The sequence below is a fragment of the Coregonus clupeaformis genome, chromosome 23 (genome assembly GCF_020615455.1).
Source record: "Coregonus clupeaformis isolate EN_2021a chromosome 23, ASM2061545v1, whole genome shotgun sequence".
NCBI classification, from domain to species: domain Eukaryota; kingdom Metazoa; phylum Chordata; class Actinopteri; order Salmoniformes; family Salmonidae; genus Coregonus; species Coregonus clupeaformis.
Genome location: NC_059214.1, coordinates 33,232,850 through 33,253,839, shown reverse-complemented (window position 1 = coordinate 33,253,839; position 20,990 = coordinate 33,232,850). Strand labels below are relative to the sequence as shown.

The 20,990-nt window shown below is 44.7% G+C and overlaps 1 protein-coding gene across 2 annotated transcripts in view; it reads right to left on the bottom strand.

Moving 5' to 3' along the window:
* Positions 1-20,990, bottom strand: part of LOC121537086 (glycogen synthase kinase-3 beta) — a 43,440-nt gene that overhangs the window by 6,605 nt on the left and 15,845 nt on the right. For both annotated transcript variants that reach the window (XM_041844849.2, XM_041844850.2), the window contains exons 2-5: positions 15,189-15,382; positions 4,741-4,824; positions 267-377; positions 43-173 (exon numbers count right to left, since the gene is read on the bottom strand). In XM_041844849.2, coding sequence (XP_041700783.1) covers positions 43-173; positions 267-377; positions 4,741-4,824; positions 15,189-15,382 — 520 coding nt within the window. The remainder of the gene's footprint in view (positions 1-42; positions 174-266; positions 378-4,740; positions 4,825-15,188; positions 15,383-20,990) is intronic.

The following is a 20,990-nucleotide window of genomic DNA, read 5'->3' as shown; positions in this document are numbered from 1 at the left end:
GCTGACTAAATACTTTTTTTCCCCACTGTAGTTCAAACTGACCTGCCGAAGTCACAGAGTTTGAGCACGGCCGTCTCGGGGTCCAGCAGCAGGTTCTGGGGCTTGATGTCCCGATGGCAGATCCCAAATGAGTGGATGTAGGCCAGACTTCTGAACAACTGGTACATATACAACTACAGCACAGCACGCACGCACGAACACACACACACATTAGAAAGGGAAAGCAGAGGATACACACGATGGCAACACATTGTGCACTCACACACCTTGACATAGACCATGGGCAGGGTCTGTTTGGCTCGGCTGTAGTGTCTGGCCACTCTGTAGACTGTCTCAGGAACATAGTCCAGAACCAGGTTCAGATACACCTCATCCTTCTGTTACAGAGAGAGAGAGAGGTTAGGCAACACACAATGTAACTATTGTTTGACGATCAGTGACACTTCACTCTGGCATGCCACTGTCCATCGCATAGACTATCTGCCATTTATTCTCTCTCTCTCTCTCTCTCTCTCTCTCTCTCTCTCTCTCTCTCTCTCTCTCTCTCTCTCTCTCTCTCTCTCTCTCTCTCTCTCTCTCTCTCTCTCTCTCTCTCTCTCTCTCTCTCTCTCTCTCTCTCTCTCTCTCTCTCTCTCTCTCTCTCTCTCTCTCTCTCTCTCTCTCTCTCTCTCTCTCTCTCTCTCTCTCTCTCTCTCTCTCTCTCTCTCTCTCTCTCTCTCTCTCTCTCTCTCTCTCTCTCTCTCTCTCTCTCTCTCTCTCTCTCTCTCTCTCTCTCTCTCTCTCTCTCTCTCTCTCTCTCTCTCTCTGGTTGCTGTGGTGACAGCAAGTAAACAGCCTGTTTGTGTGATGATGTCACTGTGTCTGTACTGTGCTCCATTGTGTAGTGTTTCCCCTGAGGGCAGGAAAACACGCCTGCGTCACCACCCTCTTTACGTGACGCACCGCCGCAGACAGGGATGTAATTTCCTGCCGAGGGCACCAAGGGGCTGGGCAGGGACAGGAAGTTCTCGTCTGGGCCTCAGTAACCCCTAAAGGATGTAATTGTTGCCCCTACTGCACCCCACCCCTACCACTCTGTTCCTCTTCCTCTGATCTGATTGGTGGAGTTTGACGGCCTGCCGTGACGTCACATGCCATCCGTTCCTCATCTCTGAGCTCAGACTTTACCCATAATGCCCCTGGAGATGCCCAAAGAAGGGCGGAGTGAAACGGCAGGTCTATGAGTGTACCATCTAACCCAACTCAACCTTTTCTTTCTACTTCCTCTCCTACTTCCCTCTGCTACCTCTCACCTAATACACCCCTCTCCCCCTCTCTGTTCCATCTGTTAGCAGAGCCAGTCTGCAAACTAACCCAAGGAGACAGAGTGTAGCGTGAGAAGCTAGCTGGCTTTTCATGTGAGCTAGTGTTATCATGGAGTCTGAACAGACTGGCAGTCTGACACAGTTCTGTCCACTAAAATAGACCTGTCTGGACTGGCCCCTTTTCTCTTTCTCACAAAATAGTCTATAAACACACACACACAGCCACACACGCAAACGCACACACACACCAAAGACATGTCATCCAGACTGACAACAAATGGTTTCTACAGGTTAAAGGTGATGGTGTTCACACCTCTTCCACATGCTTTATTGATAACAGTAGGATTTACAGAGAGAGACTCTGGGGTCCTCCTGCTGTTAGCGTAGCGCCCAGCAGGCTATATTTAGCCTAGCAGCAGTGATGACTCACTTCCTTCCTCACTACAAAGGCACTTCCTCTCAATAACACAGCTAACCCTTGCACCTTAACCAACTAATACAGACTTATTTAACTATCTTGGTTCCTGGAGCATCGTAGGGCCTGTTCTAAAGTTTTCCAACATTGCCAGTATTGTAGAAACGCCAGGGCAGGGAAGGGAAGCGAACCCGGGTCCCTGGCATGAAAGGCAAACACCCTACGTATCACGGCAATAGGGATAACCCACTTGGTGGGAATTGTAACGTGGCTCATATAGCGAGGATCACTACACTGCCCTCCAAAAGAGAAGGCACGTCCCAGTGTTTTGACTACTCAGCCCACTCGCACGTTCCGGGCCGTGCGTTCCGATGTCTCCACGGCTGCCATCCCACTTCTGACACAAACGTAGCGGGCAGGGAAGCAAACCCGGGTTGCTGGACTGAAAGGCAAACACACTACGCATCGCACCAATAGGGTTAACTCACTTGGTGGGAATTGTAACGTGGCTCATATAGCGAGGATCGCTAAAGTATTTAAGGGACCAATCCTGGATATGAGTGAGAGAGAGTGAGAGAGAGGAGCGAGAGAGTGAGAGAGAGAGCGAGAGAGAGGAGAGGGAGAGAGAGAGAGAACTACCACTCATTTCAGAATACTTTTATTCACACTAAGACTGTACGTCTGAACACTGGGTAAATAATCATCTAGGAAGACTAGAGCACTGTTAAAATTCATAAGCCTGGCATACTGTCAAAGACATGTAAAGATATTGGCACTGCCAGCTGCTGCAGACTGGTACCCATCTCTCCTCCCCCTTTCTCTGTACCTGAGGACTGATCACACACACCTCTCAGTTCTGCCAACTGTACACGAGACATGGCTTAGCCAAACCTAGCGGCATGCCGTGAACTCACAGTGCCACTGTGTGCTAGAGCTCTAAAACTAGCACTGTGTTTGACGTGTGTTGTGTAAGTGGCTAAAGAGTGAACCAGAACAGTGTTTAATCAGTCCAGACTCCAGACCTTATATAACTCCACATAACCCTAACACTGTTGCTACTGCTAACACTATTGCTACTACTAACACTACTGCTAACAGCTAACACTATTGCTGCTACAAACACTATTACTACAGCTAGCGGTATGCTCCTGCTTACAGCCATCACTGCTGTTCAAATCTAACACTACTGTTAACAGCTAACACAGCTACTAGGCTACTAACAGCTAACACAACTGTTAACAGCTAACACAGATAAGAGCGTCTGCTAAATGATGTAAATGTAAATGTACTACTAACAGCTAACACTACTGTTAGTCTGCTACAACTGGCACTACACTTTACACTAGACATGAGCCATCTGACCAGGACCCATCTTCAGACCTGAACGCTATCATGCATACACTCTCTCTCCCTCTCTGCCTGTCTTTTTCCCTCCTACGTGTCTGCAGAGCTATAATCCCCATACCAATCACACTATGCCAGCTATCCACAATTAGAACAGAGAGAGAAGGGGGTAGGAGGAAAAGAGAGGTCAGAGAGGAGAGAAAGAGGAGAAGAATGAGGCTCACGAGAGGCCTTCTTGCACGTGGTGGTTCCTAAAATTAGCAAGTGGCCTTTGGTCAGGCAACCCCTTTACTCAGTGCCCACTCCCCTCTCCCACAGCCTCTCTCCCTCACCCACACCCATGGGTGTCCCAAACCCAGTCCAGACTAGGTTTCCTGAGTGGGAGAATCCATTACTGCAGTGTCATGGACCTGGCGCTGTGCATGCTGCATACATGCACTCTGACATATTGGGCACATGAGTGTGGTCTATATTTGTCAGTGTTCCTCCTGCCAGCATGTGAATGACAGATTCTACGAACTGAACCATTCATGGGTTATGACTACTCAGAATACTCAGAGAGAGAGACAGTCATAAAGACAGCGATACGGAAAGACAGACAGCGATACAGACAGACAGACGGACAGACAGCGATACAGACAAGACAGAGAGACAGATAGAGAGACAGTCATAAAGACAGCGATACGGAAAGACAGACAGCGATACGGAAAGACAGACATAAAGTGCCTTCGGAAAGTATTCAGACACAAGACAAAAGCCCCCCCTTTTTTCTCAACCAGCAACTTCCCCCCTCTCTTCCTCTCTTCCTCCCTCCTTCTCTCCTTTCTCTCGTCCTCTCATTGTTATCAGGTTACAGGTTAAATATTAGTTGACAAGCTCTCGCTCTCTCGCTCTCTCTCATACAGTGCCTTCGGAAACTATTCAGACCCCTTGACTTTTTTTACATTTTGTTATGTTATTGCCTTATTCTAAAATGGATTAAAAAAAAAAAATCCTCATCAATCTATAATGACGTTATACCCAAGAAGACTCGAGGCTGTAATCGCTGCCAAAGGTGCTTTAACAAAGTACTGAGTAAAGGGTCTGAATACTTATGTAAATATGATATTTCCGTTTTTTATTTTTAATAAATTAGCAAACATTTCTAAAAACCTGTTTTTGCTTTGTCATTATACGTTATTGTGTGTAGATTGATGAGGGGGGAAAAAACGATGTAATCAATTTTAGAATATGGCTGTAACCTAACAAAATGTGGAAAAAGTCAAGGGGTCTGAATACTTTCCAAAGGCACACTACAAAACACACAGAAAGAGAGACAGGGACAGAGGTACAGAGAGACAGACAGATGGACAGACAGAGAGACAGAGAGAGAGACAGACAGACAGACGTACAGAGAGACAGACAGATGGACAGACAGAGAGAGAGAGAGAGAGAGAGAGAGAGAGAGAGACAGACAGACACAGAGAGACACAGACCGACAGAGAGAGAGAGCGAGAGAGACAGACAGACAGACACAGAGAGAGACAGACCGACAGAGAGACAGACAGATGGACAGAGAGACAGACATTCAGACGGACAGAGAGAGAGAGAGAGAGAGAGAGAGAGAGAGAGAGAGAGAGAGAGAGAGACAGATAGAGAGAGACAAACAGACGGACGGACGGACAGAGACAGACATACCTTGTCTCCGCTGGAGTAGAAGAAGTAGCGCAGGCGTACGATGTTGCAGTGGTCCAGCTTCCTCATGATCTGCAGCTCGCGGTTCTGACAGGGAGAGAGACAGACAGACATCAGTCAATACTACTTACTGTTACAACAGGATACAGCATGAGAGAACTACAACACATAGGTGGGTCAACAGCAAACAGCAGCAGAGAGAGAAAGCCAGGTTAGATACAGGTGAACTACAGACAGACACAGCACAGATTTGACTCATATCAAGAATTATACATAACGTAAGATAATTATTAGCCCTCAGTCTGGAGAACTCCAAGCCCACAGAAGACTCCAGCCAAACAGACCAAGAGGAAGAGAAGCCACCCACAGAGGAAGAGTAGTATGAAAAAATGTATGCACTCACTAACTGTAAGTCGCTCTGGATAAGAGCGTCTGCTAAATGACTAAAATGTCAAATGTAAAATGTAGCCACCCACAGAGGAGGACAAGTAGCCACCCACAGAGTAAGAGTAGCCACCCACAGAGTAAGAGTAGCCACCCACAGAGAAAGCGTAGCGGCAGAGTAAGAGTAACCACCCACAGAGCAGGAAAAGTAGCCACCCACAGAGGAATAAGAGTAGCCACCCACAGAGGAAGAAGATTAGCCACCCACAAAGGAAGAGTAGCTACCACAGAGGAAGAGTAGCCACCCACAGAGGAAGAAGATTAGCCACCCACAAAGGAAGAGTAGCTACCACAGAGGAAGAGTAGCCACCCACAGAGGAAGAGTAGCCACCCACAGAGGAAGAGTAGCTACCCACAAAGGAAGAATAGCCACCCACAGAGGAAGAGTAGCCACCCACAAAGGAAAAGTAGCCACCCACAGAGGAAGAGTAGCCACCCACAGAGGATGAGTAGCCACCCACAGAGGAAGCGTAGTGGCAGAGTTAGAGTAGCCACCCACAGAGAAAGAGTAGCCACCCACAGAGCAGGAAAAGTAGCCACCCACAGAGGAACAGTAGCCACCCACAGAGGAAAGCGTAGCGGCAGAGTAAGAGTAGCCACCCACAGAGAAAGAGTAACCACCCACAGAGCAGGAAAAGTAGCCACCCACAGAGGAATAAGCGTAGCCACCCACAAAGGAAGAGTAGCCACCCACAGAGGAAGAGTAGCTACCCGCAAAGGAAAAGTAGACACCCACAGAGGAAGAGTAGCCACCACAGAGGAAGAGTAGCCACCACAGAGGAAGAGTAGCCACCCACAGAGGAAGAGTAGCCACCCACAGAGGAAGAGTAGCCACCCACAGAGGAAGAGTAGCCACCCACAGAGAAAGAGTAGCCACAGGCAAGATATCTACTCATGTTTCAACAATGGAGGACAGAATCTCCCCTCGTTCTTATGGAAACCATGGATTTCATACATGGAGTGACAACTGTTTCACGCATTATGTACTCATCACAATGTCTATCCACTGAAAAGACAGGAGCTTCCTGTATTCACTGAGCAATTTTGTGCAGAGAATCTCCCCAGCATGTGCCTGTGTTATCTGTATATTTTAAAAGGCTGCAGCATATGAGTGAGGCAATCACATTTCTAGCTCTGTGTGTGTGTGTGTGTGTGTGTGTGTGTGTGTGTGTGTGTGTGTGTGTGTGTGTGTGTGTGTGTGTACGTATTTAACTATGCTTGTGGGGACCAGAAGTCCCCACAAGAATAGTATACTAACAAACATTTGGCCAACTGGGGACATTTTGTTAGTCCCCACGAGGTCAAATCCTATTTCTAGTGGGTTTAGGGTTAAGGTTAGAATTAGTATTAGAATTATGTAAAGGGTTAGGGTTAGGAGATAGCGTTAGTTTTAGGGTTAGGAGCTAGGGTTAGGTTTAGGGATAGGGTTAGGTTTTTGGGTTAAGGTTAGGGTTAAGGTTAGGGTTAGGGTAAGAGTACGGGTTAGGGTTAGGGTTTAGGGAAAATAGGATTTTGAATGGGACTGAATTGTGTTTCCCCACAAGGTTAGCTGTACAACTGTCTGTGTGTGTGATTGTGAGAGAGTGTGTGTGTGTTTACTTACGTTACTGCAGGGGGCAGGAATTAAAGTGTTATATAAACCTTTAACAACTATATTATACTGTCTTAGCCAGCTCTCTCTCTCTCCGCCCTCTCTTTCTCACGCTTTCTTTTAAGAACATCAACATTCCATATCCACTCTACGCTCCATACAGAGTGGTTGTGTAACAGTTAAACTAGAACATGGAGAGTTTTGTAGTGATTACAACATATGCACCACAACCATATAATGGTTTTATAATGGTTAGAACATATGTGTTCCATGCAGAACGGTTGTATAAAGGTTAGAAAACAGAGAGAAGAAGAGCAGCTCCTGGGATGAAGAGTAGTGTGAGAGACAGAGGATACAGAGGGTGAAGAGGGAGTCCAGACAAGACAGAGAGCCCTCTGGGATATGGAGTTTATAATATCCTGAAGGCCTACCAATCTTTTAAACCGGAGTCCAGCCTAGTCATTGAATCTCCATGGAAACACACTTCCTTCCCACCCTCCCAGCTCTGATCTACACTGGAATGCAGCGAGAGAGAGCGAGAGAGAGAGAGAGAGAGGGAGATGGAGAGGGAGAGAGGGAGAGAGAGAGAGAGAGAGAGGGAGAAAGCGGAAACCCAGGAGTGTTGAAAATAGAACTCCAGGAATGTCTCTAGGATACACAGCCATTTCAGAGTGACATGGGAGTGGAGGTTGGGAATGACTTGAATTTAACCCTGTCACTAAGGAGGAACAGGACCGCTGAGCTGTCAGTACACTGACAGAGACAAACCATCTTATACTCTTACAAACAAAAGAAATGAATAGGTTACTGTATGTATGGACACAAATGAGCAATATTAGCCTACTACTTCAATCTCGTCTACCATTGAGCCACCCCCTCAACTTGCCAGTGACATCACCATCCTCCAATGTGGTTTCCTGTGTCTCCAAGACATAGAGACAGACAGGCCGGCAGACCAGCATGCATGGCAGTAAGGCAACGCCCTCTTTCCCACCACCAGGGAGAGAAGAGGACGGTAGTGCCATATGGAGCAGAGCAGAGCAGCAGAAGGCACCGCAGTGATTACTGCTGACCTGTCATATACTGACCAGGTCATCTACAGTGAGGGAAAAAATTATTTGATACCCTGCTGATTTTGTACATTTGCCCACTGACAAAGAAATGATCAGTCTATCATTTTAATGGTAGGTTTATTTGAACAGTGAGAGACAGAATAACAACAACAAAATCCAGAAAAACGCATGCCAAAAATGTTATAAATTGATTTGCATTTTAATGAGGGAAATAAGTATTTGACCCCTCTGCAAAACATGACTTATTACTTGGTGGCAAAACCCTTGTTGGCAATCACAGAGGTCAGACGTTTCTTGTAGTTGGCCACCAGGTTTGCACACATCTCAGGAGGGATTTTGTCCCACTCCTCTTTGCAGATCTTCTCCAAGTCATTAAGGTTTCGAGGCTGATGTTTGGAGTTGCCAAAGTGTTTCCCTTAAGGATTTACCTTAAGGAACAATTTCCCCTTACCTAAGGGAATTGTTTAAAGTTGTTGCATAGAGCCCTTCAAATGTTTTACTTAGGCAAGGGAATACTTAAGGGGTTTTATGGTAGTTTGAAGGCATGTATGGCAGAAAGAGTCTCTGGTTACCACGGAGATGACCTGATTCACTGATTGAACTTCTCCTCAGAGATCACATTTATTTTGGGAGATCGCAAAATACAACTTCTACATTCAAGACAGGAGAAACAAATTGATTCAGAAGATAATAAACAAGTTTATTTTAGTTACTTTTTTTTAAACATTCATAAACCATGTCACGGGCCATTCTAAAACTACTTGCGGGCCGCATTTGTTTTTTACACTTTGTTCAGTCATGTTTGTTACCTCATTAGCTAGCTAGCTAACAACCTGGTAGATTTACCAGTATATCCAAACATTTGGGGGTACAGAAAGAAAGAAAAAGGGATAGCTTCTTCAGGAGATCACTGGTCATAGCAATAAATGAATAACAGATACAGTTGAAGTCGGAAGTTTACATACACCTTAGACAAATACATTTAAACTCAGTTTTTCACAATTCCTGACATTTAATCCTAGTAAAAATTCCCTGTTTTAGGTCAGTTAGGATCACCACTTTATTTTAAGAATGTGAAATGACAGAATAATACATTTACATTTTAGTCATTTAGCAGACGCTCTTATCCAGAGCGACTTACAGTTAGTGCATACAATATATTTTTTTTTTTCATACCCCCTGTGGGAATCAAACCCACAACCCTGGCGTTGCAGTAGAGAGAATGATTCATTTCAGCTTATATTTCTTTCATCACATTCCCAGTGGGTCAGAAGTATACACTCAATTAGTATTTGGTAGCATTGCCTTTAAATTGTTTAACTTGGGTCAAACGTTTCGGGTAGCCTTCCACAAGCTTCCCACAATAAGTTGGGTGAATTTTGGCCCATTCCTCCTGACAGAGCTGGTGTAACTGAGTCAGGTTTCTAGGCCTCCTTGCTCGCACACACCTTTTCAGTTCTGCCCACAAATGTTCTAAAGGATTGAGGTCAGGGCTTTGTGATGGCCACTCCAATACCCTGACTTTGTTGTCCTTAAGCCATTTTGCCACAACTTTGGAAGTATGCTTGGGGTCTTTGTCCATTTGGAAGACCCATTTGTGACCAAGCTTCAACATCCTGACTGATGTCTTGAGATGTTGCTTCAATATATCCACATCATTTTCCTTCCTCATGATGCCATCTATTTTGTGAAGTGCACCAGTCCCTCCTGCAGCAAAGCACCCCCACAGCATGATGCTGCCACCCCCGTGCGTCACGGTTGGGATGGTGTTCTTCGGCTTGCAAGCTATCCCCTTTTTCCTCCAAACATAACGATGGTCATTATGGCCAAACAGTTCTATTTTTGTTTCATCAGACCAGAGGACTTTTCTCCAAAAAGTACGATCTTTGTCCCCATGTGCAGTTGCAAACCGTAGTCTGGCTTTTTTATGGCGGTTTTGGAGCAGTGGCTTCTTCCTTGCTGAGCGGCCTTTCAGGTTATGTCGATATAGGACTTGTTTTACTGTGGATATAGATACATTGTACCTGTTTCCTCCAGCATCTTCACAAGGTCCTTTGCTGTTGTTCTGGGATTGATTTGCACTTTTCGCACCAAAGTACGTTCATCTCTAGGAGACAGAACGCGTCTACTTCCTGAGCGATATGTCGGCTGCGTGGTCCCATGGTGTTTATACTTGCGTACTATTGTTTGTACAGATGAACGTGGTACCTTCAGGCGTTTGGAAATTGCTCCCAAGGATGAACCAGACTTGTGAAGGTCTACCATTTTTTTCTGAGGTCTTGGCTGATTTCTTTTGATTTTCCCATGATGTCAAGCAAAGAGGCACTGATTTTGAAGGTAGGCCTTGAAATACATCCACAGATACACCTCCAATTGACTCAAATGATGTCAATTAGCCTATCAGAAGCTTCTAAAGCCATGACATCATTTTCTGGAATTTTCCAAGCTGTTTAAAGGCACAGTCAACTTAGTGTATGTAAACTTCTGACCCACTGGAATTGTGATACAGTGAATTATTAGTGAAATAATATGTCTGTAAACAATTGTTGGAAAAAGTACTTGTGTCATGCACGAAGTAGATGTCCTAACCGACTTGCCAAAACTATAGTTTGTTAACAAGAAATGTGTGGAGTGGTTGAAAGACGAGTTTTAATGACACCAACCTAAGTGTATGTAAACTTCCGACTTCAACTGTATCTTGCATTTCCTCATCACAAACTTGCTCTTAAAGAGACGGGGTACAATTTTCAATGTAATGCATCTCAATAGGAAAATTGTGCTTTTACATAAAGTAGAAACCTAATATTCCACAAATGACTTTTTAAGTTCAATGACAGATAAACAAATGTATTTACAGGGTTACATATTAGTTTCTAGGGCACAACATGTGCTTCAGAAGTAGCTAGAATTCATATAGGCTATATCTCAATCTATTTTTTTTTCTGGTGTTCCTAAATGTTATGTTGTGCTCCTAACTTTTTCAAGGTGGGAGCACCAGTGCTACCAATATTATTTTTTATTTACAGCCCTGACTATGCAGAGTACACACACACCAGAGCATCCTACACACACATGCACACGCACACTATACTTACACACTATGGGTATTTAACATTCTTCCACTGGGCTGAAATATGATCCCTCAAAGAAGTCCAGAGGGACATATCCCAAGATGCACTGGGAGAAGCCTGAGCCCACCCAGCGCCTGACACTAGAACACACACACACAGTTACTTTAGCCAGCTGCATTATGGTATAGAGCCTGCTCACGTGCCTGCAGTGTATGTATGTATGTATGTATGTATGTATGTATGTATGTGCGTGTGTGTGTGGGTGCGTGCATGCACATGTGCTGACTGGTTACAAAGCTCCCTGCTTATGGCCCACTCCTTGTGTGAGGCACACTGCAGAAACAGAGAAAAACAGAAATATAGAGAAGAGGAGGAGACAAAGATGTGTGTGAAAAATGTATGCACTCACTAACTGTAAGTGGCTCTGGATAAGAGCGTCTGCTAAATGACTAAAATGTAAAATGTACATGTGAACTGTTTGCATGTGTTTGTGTGTGTATGTGTGTGTGTGTGCGCAGCAGTCATGTGAGGAGACTTAGCGCTCAACGCTCATTGAGTTCATTCTTCTTAACAGTCCGCACATAGGGAGTGAGGGAGAGAGTGAAAAGAAACAGAGGGGGGTTGGCTGCTATGAAGGGAAAACAGAACACCCAAACCTCTACGTCTGACTAAGTCTGCTTTTAGACAGGCAGCCCAATTCTGAAAAAGATCTGATGTGAAAAGATCTGATGTGATTGGTCCAAAGACCAATTAGTGGAAAAAGATCAGAATTGGGCTGCCTGTCTAAGAACACATCTGCAAGTAACTGGTTTGAAAATGATTTAACAATTTACTGATGGTGTTAAATCCATTTTTCTGGACATAACAAAGGGTGTCCCACAGGGATCGATTCTTGGTCCAGTTCTTTTTACTATTTACATTAAGAATATTGGTTTATCTGTCAAATAAAAATACTTTCACCTGTATGCAGATGACACTGTTGTGTATGCCATTGCCCCCACGGTTGACCAGGACATTTTGGAGCTTCAATCTGCCTTTATTGGCTTGCAGAAAGCCTTTGTTGAACTGAAATTGCTACTTAATGCGGTAAAATTAAGTATATGTTATTTTCCAAATCAGGTAAGAATGTATCTGATAATTTATTCATGCGTGCATTGGATGGTGCCCTCATTGATCGTGTTCCTGCTTATAGGCATCTGGATTGATGATAGGCTTTCCTTCAAAAAGCATTTTGATTAATTAGTTAAGAAGTTAAAGGTAGACTCAGCGATGACGTAGATGCAGAAAGTAAACAGCATAGTCGGTTAATTTCCACAACAATTAAAAGCGTTGAAGCACGAGGCTCAATTTCCCTGGCTACCTCGCTGTGAACAGCGTGAAGCGAACCCGTGCACATACGCAGATACTCTGTGTGACTATGTGAGAGCGAAGTCTTGCATCTCGCTCATCTCAATATCTGTGGTGCTGCTTGTGACAATGTCATTTAGCTGAGTCTACCTTTAAGAATTAAAATGGGCTTATTTTATAGGACAAGGTCATGCCTTTTGTTAAATAACAGAAAACAAATAATTCAGTCAACATTCATTCTGGTCTTAGATTATGGGGATATTATCTATATCACGTGTCAAACTCATTCCACAGAGGGCCGAGTGTCTGCGGATTTTCACTCCTCCCCTGTACTTGATTGATGAATTAAGGTCACCTGGTTGTCTAGGTCTTAATTGAAAGGAAAACGCAAAAACCTGCAGACACTAGGTTCTCCATGGAATGAATTTGCCACCCCTGATCTATATGAATGCAGCTACCACTGTATTGAAGCCACTGGACACAGTTTATTATGGGCGATAGTTTCAGCACACATCACTGCACTCTGCATCAGAAAGTAGTCAAACTAAATGCTTTAGTACATCTGCTGCTCCAAAGCTAATAATTAGGATAATAAATCCAAGACTTCTGAGGGCAAAGCTAGTGACCTAACAAAGACAATGACTTTAATGAGAATCCAAGCTAGTAACTAATGCTAATGTAAACAGCTTTGAGTAGTCTCCCTCTTTCTGTCTGTGTGTTTGTCCTCAAGCTAGCAGCAGGACACTGGCCACCGGTCCAACGGTGACATCACCAACAGGCCTGGCTGTCAACACAATACAGAGTTGGGACATTTTCACTCCTCTTAAAAGGGACAACAACAACACAACAGTCAATCCAATTCACAGCCCCACATCGGGATAGTGATGGTATCGTGAGGCCTAGGAGAAATTGGGTTAATATGGCGACAATCTGGACCTTGACACACACGCTAGCACACACACACACACACACACGCAAAACACAATGCTACGCAGCACAGCCATCTGTGCATTCACTGCTACCACTGAGCAGATTTAGATGTAGGAGTTTGTTTCTGTAGTAGTGGGCCTAGACTAGGGAGTGGCAGGGAACTGAGTGACACCTGTATAGTGTGTGTGTTTGTCTCGCTCTCTGTTCTACTAACAGAGTGTGGAGCCTGTAATCCATTCACAAAAGACAAGAGAACAGTAGTGTGAATGGATGGAGTCATCCTTTCCAGAGGAACACACTCTGAATGAAAATAATCCGTTACAAAGAAAGGATGGAAGAAAAAGACTTCAACTGAAAGATGAATGAAGGATGTTATCTTTGAAAAGACATGAACGATGTAATCGTTTCATGAGAGCGGAGAACACAAGATCAGAGAAACCTTGTGCGTGTGTGTGTGTAACAGTTGAAGTCGGAAGTTTACATACACTTAGGTTGGAGTTATTAAAACTCGTTTTTCAACCACTCCACAAATTTCTTGTTAACAAACTATAGTTTTGGCAAGTCGGTTAGGACATCTACTTTGTGCATGACACAAGTCATTTTTCCAACAATTGTTTACAGACAGATTATTTCACTTATAATTCACTGTATCACAATTCCAGTGGGTCAGAAGTTTACACACACTAAGTTGACTGTGCCTTTAAATGGCTTGGAAAATTCCAGAAAATGATGTCATGGCTTTAGAAGCTTCTGATAGGCTAATTTACATAATTTGAGTCAATTGGAGGTGTACCTGTGGATGTATTTCAAGGCCTACCTTCAAACTCAGTGCCTTTTTTGCTTGACATCATGGGAAAATGAAAAGAAATCAGCCAAGACCTCAGAAAAAGAATTGTAGACCTCCACAAGTCTGGTTCATCCTTGGGAGCAATTCCCAAACGCCTGAAGGTACCACGTTCATCTGTACAAACAATAGTACGCAAGTATAAACACCATGGGACCATGCAGCCGTCATACCGCTCAGGAAGGAGACGCGTTCTGTCTCCTAGAGATGAACGTGCGAAAAGTGCAAATCAATCCCAGAACAACAGCAAAGGACCTTGTGAAGATGCTGGAGGAAACAGGTACAAAAGTATCTATATCCACAGTAAAACAAGTCCTACATCGACATAACCTGAAAGGCCGCTCAGCAAGGAAGAAGCCACTGCTCCAAAACCGCCATAGAAAAGCCAGACTACGGTTTGGGGACAAAGATCGTACTTTTTGAAGAAATGTCCTCTGGTCTGATTAAACAAAAATAGAACTGTTTGGCCATAATGACCATCGTTATGTTTGGAGGAAAAAGGTGGACGCTTGCAAGCCGAAGAACACCATTATGTGGATATTTTGAAGCAACATCTCAAGACATCAGTCAGGAAGTTAAAGCTTGGTCGCAAATGGGTCTTCCAAATGGACAATGACCCAAAGCATACTTCCAAAGTTGTGGCAAAATGGCTTAAGGACAACAAAGTCAAGGTATTGGAGTGGCCATCACAAAGCCCTGACCTCAATCCTATAGAACATTTGTGGGCAGAACTGAAAAAGCGTATGCGAGCAAGGAGGCCTACAAACCTGACTCAGTTACACCAGCTCTGTCAGGAGAAATGGGCCAAAATTCACCCAATTTATTGTGGGAAGCTTGTGGAAGGCTACCTGAAACGTTTGACCCAAGTTAAACCTTTTAAAGGCAATGCTACCAAATACTAATTGAGTGTATGTAAACTTCTGACCCACTGGGAATGTGATGAAAGAAATAAAAGCTTAAAACTACTATTATTCTGACATTTCACATTCTTAAAATAAAGTGGTGATCCTAACTGACCTAAAACAGTGCATTTTTACTAGGATTAAATGTCAGGAATTGTGAAAACTGAGTTTAAATGTATTTGGCTAAGGTGTATGTAAACTTCCGACTTCAACTGTATGTGCCTGCGCGCACCCTGCAGTCTCTCTCACCTTAAACCTCTTGTCCTGCAGAACCTTCTTGATGGCCAGCAGCTCTCCAGAGTCGCACAGCTTGGCCTGGTAGACCACTCCGAAGGAGCCGTTCCCGATCACTTTGGTGTCTGTGTAGCTGACCTCTTGCGGCCTGTCAGGCCCTTGGCCTGGGGTGGCCACCACCGTTGTCACCTTACTGCCATCCTTGTCCCCTGGAGGGAGGATAAAAGAGAGGAGGAGGGTAGAGAAGGGGTGAGATAGTTTTCAGTGACCTTAAGTGAAGAGTGTGTCTAATTAAGCAATAAGGCCCGAGGGGGTGTGGTATATGGCCAATATACCACAAACCCCTGAGGTGCCTTATTGCTATTATAAACTGGTTACCAACGTAATTAGAGCAGTAAAGATAAGTGTTTTGTCATACCCATAGTATACGGTCTGATATACTACAGCTGGCAGCCAATCAGCATTCAAGGCTTGAACCACCCAGTTTATAAATGACAAATAAGCAAGTGAGACTAGATGAGACACACACTCACATGACCACACTGTTTAGAGTTATATTACAAAGCCTGACACACTCACGTGTTATTACGCAATCATACACATTATAACAGTCGTCCATTACTAAACATCAATGGGACTGGGTTTGAATCTCAGCCAGCGACTTGCGTGGTTTAGATTATTCAACGCACATATGATTGTAGTACAGTCAAGATCCATAATGCTGCAGTATGAACAAGGCACTTAACCCTAATTGCTCCAGTAAATTGCTCTGGATAAGAGCGTCTGCTAAATGACTAAAATGTCAAATGAAAATCTGAGAGCCAGGCCAACCTAGACAAATGATCATTTTCTCATACAAGCTCTCTTCTCCTCCTCCTCTACCTTTCCCCCTCTGCTCTCTTTCCTTCCTCTACAGTAAATTGCACGGCATGCCTTTCCCTTGGGATTATTGGAAGGCCTACTCCTGTTTAAGTGGGTTTAAACTGAAGTGCACTGGAGTGTGTGTGTGTGTGTGTGTGTGTGTGGTTGAAACCTCTCTGTGTCAGGGTTAAAGTCTGTGTTATCTTCTTGTTAAAGGATAACCAGAACTGCCTAGCGTACCGTGTGTGTCGCGTACCGTGTGTGTCGCGTACCGTGTGTGTCGCGTGCCGTGGTGCATGCCGTAGCCATACCACCACTATCAATCCCCAGGCCAAGGCCCCCGCCCCTGTTACCACCCCTACCTCACCCCCAAAACTGCACAGCACCCACCCCAACCCACAACTGCAAATCTAGCTATGAGTGAAATCTGTTCATGTTATAATCAACCATGAATGTCAAAGCCCAGGTAATAAATGAACAGCTCTGGCGGCCATATTGCCTGACTCTCACTCACACTTGACAGTGACATCTATACACACTGAATCTCCCTCCCACTCAAATCTAGAAACTCTTTGACTCTCCCTAGCAAGCTAAAATACTAAACCTCTGTCTACAGTTCTCTCACAGACAGCCAAGTCACATTTACATTATCCATCCCTTACACAAGACCCAGGGAAAGTAGATTACACATTAGCTAAAATAACGCTTCCATATAACGCTTCCATTCCATATTCCATATCGTCCAACCTGTTTGTGTTGAGGCAGTACACAGAGATGTTCTATTACAGCAGAATTCACTCTTCTGCAGGACATGGACCACTGTCAGCACAGACAGACACACACCCACTGCAGTGAGGCTACAGTAGTAGCTGCTTCTGTGGTGAGTGTAGATGCAGTACAGACAGGCCAGCGGGCAGTGAGAAGATCAGTTGGATGAGTCTGTGGTGTGTTAATGCTGCTGAGTCAACACTAACCTGACACAGTCTAATCTCTATGGCCACGATGCAGAGGAGACAGTGAACCAGGCCTTGACACCGACTGAGCACCAAAAGACAGACATATTAGTACTGAACGCCTACTGACAACTTCTGAACCTGTTCAAATGAGACAGTGGATGAATGCTGTACTGGAAAAGGAGAACACTCGCTTGGTCGATGGTGTGGTGTGTTATGTGGTGTGTGTGTGTGTGTGTTTGTGTGTGTGTTTGTGTGTGCCAGAGGAAAGGTTAAACAGCAGTAATTATTCCAGAAGCCCTGCAGCGATGCAGTCTTTAACCCCAATCAGAGACAACACTCAACGTCAACAAAACAAAGGAGATGATCGTGGACTTCAGGAGACCGGGACCAAGTGGAGAAGGTGGAAAGCTTCAAGTTCATCAGCGTACACATCACTGACAAACTGAAATAGTCCACCCACACAGACAATGTGGTGAAGAAGGCGCAACAGCGCCTCTTCAACCTCAGGAGGCTGAAGAAATTTGGCTTGGCACCTAAAACCCTCACAAACTTTTACAGATGCACAATTGAGAGCATCCTGTCGGGCTGTATCACCGCTTGGTACGGCAACTGCACCGCCCGCAACCGCAGGGCTCTCCAGAGGGTGGTGCGGTCTGCCCAACGCATCACCGGGGGCAAACTACCCGCCCTCCAGGACACCTACAGCACCCGGTGTCACAGGAAGGCCAAAAAGATCATCAAGGACAACAACCACCCGTGCCACTGCCTGTTCACACCGCTATCATGCAAAAGGCGAGGTCAGCACAGGTGCATCAAAGCTCGGACCGAGAGACTGAAAAACAGCTTCTATCTCAAGGCCATCAGACTGTTAAATAGCCTTCACTAGCACATTAGAGGCTGCTGCCTATATACATATATTAGAAATCACTGGCCACTTTAATAAATGGAACACTAGTCACTTTAATAGGGTTTACATATCTTGCATTACTCATCTCATATGTATATACTGTATTCTATACTATTCTACTGTATCTTAGTCTATGCCGCTCTGACATTGCTCGTCCATATACACTGCTCAAAAAAATGAAGTGAACACTAAAATAACACATAACAATAACACACCCTCAAAATTAAAGTGGAAAACCACACTACAGGCTGATTCAACTTTGATGTAATGTCCTTAAAACAAGTCAAAATGAGGCTCTGTAGTGTGTGTGGCCTCCACGTACCTGTATGACCTCCCTACATCGCCTGGGCATGCTCCTGATGAGGTGGCGGATGGTCTCCTGAGGGATCTCCTCCCAGACCTGAACTAAAGCATCCGCCAACTCCTGGACAGTCTGTGGTGCAACGTGGCGTTGGTGGATGGAGCGAGACATGATGTCCCAGATGTGCTCAATTGGATTCAGGTCTGGGGAACGGGCGTGCCAGTCCATAGCATCAATGCCTTCCTCTTGCAGGAACTGCTGACACACTCCAGCCACATGAGGTCTAGCATTGTCTTGCATTAGGAGGAACCCAGGGCCAACCGCACCAGCATATGGTCTCACAAGGGGTCTGAGGTTCTCATCTCGGTACCTAATGGCAGTCAGGCTACCTCTGGTGAGCACATGGAGGTACAGAGAAATGCCACCCCACACCATGACTGATCCACCGCCAAACCGGTCATGCTGGAGGATGTTGCAGGCAGCAGAACGTTCTCCACGGCGTCTCCAGACTCTGTCACGTCTGTCACATGTGCTCAGTGTGAATCTGCTTTCATCTGTGAAGAGCACAGGGCGCCAGTGGCGAATTTGCCAATCTTGGTGTTCTCTGGCAAATGCCAAACGTCCTGCACGGTGTTGGGCTGTAAGCACAACCCCCACCTGTGGACGTCGGGCCCTCATACCACCCTCATGGAGTCTGTTTCTGACCGTTTGAGCAGACACATGCACATTTGTGGCCTGCTGGAGGTCATTTTGCAGGGCTCTGGCAGTGCTCCTCCTGCTCCTCCTTGCACAAAGGCGGAGGTAGCAGTCCTGCTGCTGGGTTGTTGCCCTCCTACGGCCTCCTCCACGTCTCCTGATGTACTGGCCTGTCTCCTGGTAGCGCCTCCATGCTCTGGACACTACGCTGACAGACACAGCAAACCTTCTTGCCACAGCTCGCATTGATGTGCCATCCTGGATGAGCTGCACTACCTGAGCCACTTGTGTGGGTTGTAGACTCCGTCTCATGCTACCACTAGAGTGAAAGCACCGCCAGCATTCAAAAGTGACCAAAACATCAGCCTGGAAGCATAGGAACTGAGAAGTGGTCTGTCACCACCTGCAAAACCAGTCCTTTATTGGGGGTGTCTTGCTAATTGCCTATAATTTCCACCTGTTGTCTATTCCATTTGCACAACAGCATGTGAAATGTATTGTCAATCAGTGTTGCTTCCTAAGTGGACAGTTTGATTTCACAGAAGTGTGATTGACTTGGAGTTACATTGTGTTGTTTAAGTGTTCCCTTTATTTTTTTGAGTAGTGTATTTATTTATATATTCTTAATTCCATTGCTTTACTTAGAGTTGAATGTATTGGGTATTTGTTGTGAAATTGTTAGATATTACTTGTTAGATATGACTGCACTGTCGCAGCTAGGAACACAAGCATTTCGCTACACCCGCAATAACGTCTGCTAAACACGTGTATGTGACCAATACAATTTGATTTGATTTGATTTGAACACTCACACACTCAGCAATTAGACCTGCTCTGGTTCTGACTGGGCAACCTGCAGAAACACACGCACGTGCACACACACATTGCATCTCTCCCTGACTGGGGGTGCAGATTTTCCAGCTGGGAGTATTGATTTTCACACAGAATGTGTGTGTGTTACACACCAATATTCTGTCCAAGAAATGAAGTGGGGTTCTGTGACACAAAATGACCAAAATAGACTTTCACCAACAAGAAAAGGAGAAAATAAGGAAATGAGAGGAGGGAGGGAGAGAGAGAGAGAGAGGTTAGAAGGGTATAGAACTCTGCCTACACAATCCAGCAGGATCATTTCAAGAATGCCTCTTCACTTCCTGAAACCGTAACAAACTTCCACATCATCCACAAACACCCACACACAAATACACAAACACACACACACAACCTTAGCCCTTACCTCCACATTGCCTATTTCTGCATTTCTGCCGAGTGATAACGTGATGAATTAAAAAGCATGTTGTGTCTCAACCTATGGCGTGCACAACACAAAAACCTTAGATTATGTCAAATAGGGTCTAAACTAAGGCATATGCCAATATGAAACAAATCTGAGTTCATGTGTTTTTAGATAATTGACATTAAAGGTTTAAAAAAATAATCCAGAAAAGATCAAAGTTTCACAACCCTGTTTGTAAGCTTTAAAATTATATAAATTTAAACCGTTTATCTTTTCCAGTGATGTCTCATGGTATGGTGGGGTATGCAAAAGGGGTCAACTTTGAGCACCTTTATCTCTTGAATGTTTTGGCATTCAGGTCCAAAAAGTCACTATGGGCACTTCTACAATGGGCAAATACATATAAGGTTTCGTTCAAATCAAAATGGGTGACGTCAAAAAGTGATTGGATTCAAATGGATTTACCTAATACCATCACAGTGCAGCACACACGCGTGCAAACACACTCGTGCAAACACACACACCTGAGTCCCATTCAAGGGCAGGAAATGACAGACTAAAGAGAGAAGGCTTTCACACTGTTCATTCAGACAGAGAGAGAAAGAGAGACAGACAGAAATAGGATAATAAGACATACACACCCCTCTGGGCACAAACTGGTTGAATCAACGTTGTTTCAATGTAATTTGTTAACATATTGTGACGTGGAATCTACGTGGAATATATACATTGGATTTGAAAAAAGTCATCAACTGTTGTTTTGAGGGTGTAATTTCAACCACAGGATTATGTTGTCATGGTAACCACATTTCAACATAGACAACATTGTATAAAATACGTTGAGTTTGTACCTTTAAAA